Source organism: Limulus polyphemus, unplaced genomic scaffold, assembly GCF_000517525.1.
Source record: "Limulus polyphemus unplaced genomic scaffold, Limulus_polyphemus-2.1.2 Scaffold7328, whole genome shotgun sequence".
NCBI lineage: Eukaryota > Metazoa > Arthropoda > Merostomata > Xiphosura > Limulidae > Limulus > Limulus polyphemus.
Genome location: NW_013672938.1, coordinates 9,040 through 12,267, shown reverse-complemented (window position 1 = coordinate 12,267; position 3,228 = coordinate 9,040). Strand labels below are relative to the sequence as shown.

At 33.6% G+C, this 3,228-nt stretch overlaps 1 protein-coding gene across 1 annotated transcript in view; it reads right to left on the bottom strand.

The window, feature by feature from the left end:
* LOC106474530 (glycine receptor subunit alpha-2-like) overlaps positions 1–3,228 on the bottom strand; it is a 30,435-nt gene that overhangs the window by 21,553 nt on the left and 5,654 nt on the right. Inside the window, exon 2 of the mRNA XM_022402853.1 lies at positions 720–862. Coding sequence (XP_022258561.1) covers positions 720–862 — 143 coding nt within the window. The remainder of the gene's footprint in view (positions 1–719; positions 863–3,228) is intronic.

Below are 3,228 nucleotides of genomic sequence, written 5' to 3'. Positions count from 1 at the left end.
TCTTCAACTGATATCATACAAGTACAGACTGACTCTTCAACTGATATCATACAAGTACAGACTGACTCTTCAACTGATATCATACAAGTACACACTGACTCATCACCTGATATCAAAAAAGTACACTGACTCATCACCTGATATCAAAACAAGTACACACTGACTCATCACCTGATATCAAAACAAGTACAGACCGACTCTTCAACTGATATCATACAAGTACAGACTGACTCTTCAACTGATATCATACAAGTACAGAGTGGCTCTTCTTAAACTTCCACGTAGCGATATTGAGTTATTTCTTGAACAGTTGATACTATCTTAGAGAAATTCATATATTTCAGCCTAATGTTAATTGGAATGTAACATGAGATATCAACTTACCCGAGAAATATCGAGAAAAATTCTCGCTGAATTGGAAATAAAACTTCAGTACAAAGTTTAACTTCCTTATAATCGCTAATGTTCTCGCTGAATTGGAAATGAAACTTCAGTACAAAGTTTAACTTCCTTATAATCGCTAATGTTCTCGCTGAATTGGAAATGAAACTTCAGTACAAAGTTTAACTTCCTTATAATCGCCTTATTAGCTTTTTTAAAACAAAAAAATCGCATGTTAAATATAAAAATAGATAATAATCTACCATAAAAGTGCTGGAAAGCGTTTGTAATAGTTATCTAATACCTTAGGGAAGTTTTTAACTTGATTAGGGACTCACCTGTTCCGTAAGTAGGCCACACTCGCTTATCATAACCTTGCAGAACCTTATCTAGAAAGGACAAGCGGGGAGCTTCCTCTTGGTGATGGACATTGTGTAATGATTTTAAGTCCTCAGTCCGGGGAATTTTTTTGGCTTCAAAGCTGTGAACATAAACGGAAAGCAAAGAAAACGTTTTATCCTTTGGTTAGTGAAAGAAACATCAGGAAGTCAAAGAATTTAAAGTATAGTAGGATTAGATCTGTTTTGCTATTTAAGCCTTGCTGTTTGATAAATAACTTATTTATTCCGTTAGATTATCTTTCCAAGTATTGTTCGCCTGGAAACAGACTTTTAGAAAAAACAGTGTTCAATATTTCAAAGTTTCTAAGATATATATATAACAAAACAAAATGCAAAGTTATTGTTTTTTAAATGTGCAGTTTTGCCAAAAAAAAATAACCCAAACCTATATATATTAAAGAGAAATTGTTAAACCTAAAACCTTTTATTAAATCACGTAAGCCGTGAGGAAAAATTGAATTTCGAACTTTCACTAATTCGTCCAAGAGAGAGCTTCCAAATGATAGATCTTAAACTCCTCCCATTTTGAATTAGAAATGGTCATTTTAAAAGAAATGCGAGGAAAAAGAAACATGATTTGTGTCCGAAACGTTAGGTCTATTGATTTTAAATAGAAATTATTTCATTTTATATCGGGAAGTTTAGACAATAAGATAATAGTAAAGTTTGAGTAATTCTTTCCAGCATTGTTACATCCAACCACCACTGACGATGTTAACAATATCTTCCAAACTCGTTAACCTGCCAGCATTGTTACATCCAACCACCACTGACGATGTTAACAATATCTTCCAAACTCGTTAACCTGCCAACATTGTTACATCCAACCACCACTGACGATGTTAACAATATCTTCCAAACTCGTTAACCTGCCAGCATTGTTACATCTAACCACCACGGACGATGTTAACAATATCTTTCAAACTCGTTAAACTGACCAGCATTGTTACATCCAACCACTGCTAGCGATGCTAACAGTATCTCCTAAACTCCTTAAACTGACCAGCAATGTTACATCGAATCACCACTAACGGTACTAACAATATCTTCCAAACTCGTTAACTGCCAGCATTGTTACATCCAACCACCGCTAGCGATGCTAACAATATCTTCCAAACTCGTTAACCTGCCAGCATTGTTACATCCAACCACCACTGACGATGATAAAAATATCTTTTAAACTCTTTAACCTGCCAGCATTGTTACATCCAACCACCGCTAGCGATTATTTGCTATTTTCGAATCCTATATTTTTGATTTAAAGACAATTAGTACCGAATCCTACAATGTTTCATTTAAAGACAATCAATACCGAATTATTCATTGTTTGATTTAAAGACAATTAGTACCGAATCCTACAATGTTTGATTTAAAGACAATTAATACCGAATTCTTCATTGTTTGATTTAAAGACAATTAATACCGAATTCTTCATTGTTTGATTTAAAGACAATCAATACCGAATTATTCATTATTTGATTTAAAGACAATTAATACCGAATTCTTCATTGTTTGATTTAAAGACAATTAACACCGAATTATTCATTGTTTGATTTAAAGACAATTAAAGACATTATAAAGGTTTTATTGGCCATAAATCTCGTTAACACTTTTAAATACTTCACACAGCCCCTGACCTTTGTACATAACCACCAAGCCGTACAGTCATAGGAAACAAAATAGTACAATTGTACGTTTCAGAAAGTCTGTACATTTCAAAGTTTCTCAGGTGTTGTATGCACATATCAGTAATGATCTCATCATATTCAGATGTATTAAATTCTACATATACTTCATTTTGCTAATGATGGAAATAAACCAGTATTATGGGGTTTGGTTCAAAATAATACTGAGAAAAATAGGCCAGTCAACAGTTTCAAAACAGTGGGGTTTGGTTCAAAATAATACTGAGAAAAATAGGCCAGTCAACAGTTTCAAAACAGTCTTGTAATTACACATGTCTATTTTTTTGTTTGTTTTTTTTTTTGTTAAAACAAAGCTGCAGTATAGGCTTTCTCCACTAACGGAATCGAATCCTTAATTCTAGCGTTATAAAGCCTTAAGCACGTCGTAGAGACCCCACCTTTCTTGTATAATACCAGATGTAACATGTTGAGTAGGTTTTCTTTGAAAGCTGTTTTCTTAGTGTCAAAACAACTGCAGACTTTCGTTTTCAGGAAATGTGATCCTTTTCGTTTCTCAGAAATAAAAACTGGTCTACATCGGTCTGACGCCTTCCACTTCGATAAGAAGATCTAAACTTAGGATTTAAGGATAATTAGTCCTGAATCCTAACTGGCTCATCTTAAAGTTGTTTCACCTAAATAAAATTAGTACCGAATCCTACGTTGTTTGATTTATAGACAGATAATACCGAATCCTACCCTGTTTGGTTTATAGACAGATAGTACCGAATCCAACGTTGTTTGATTTATAGACAGATAAT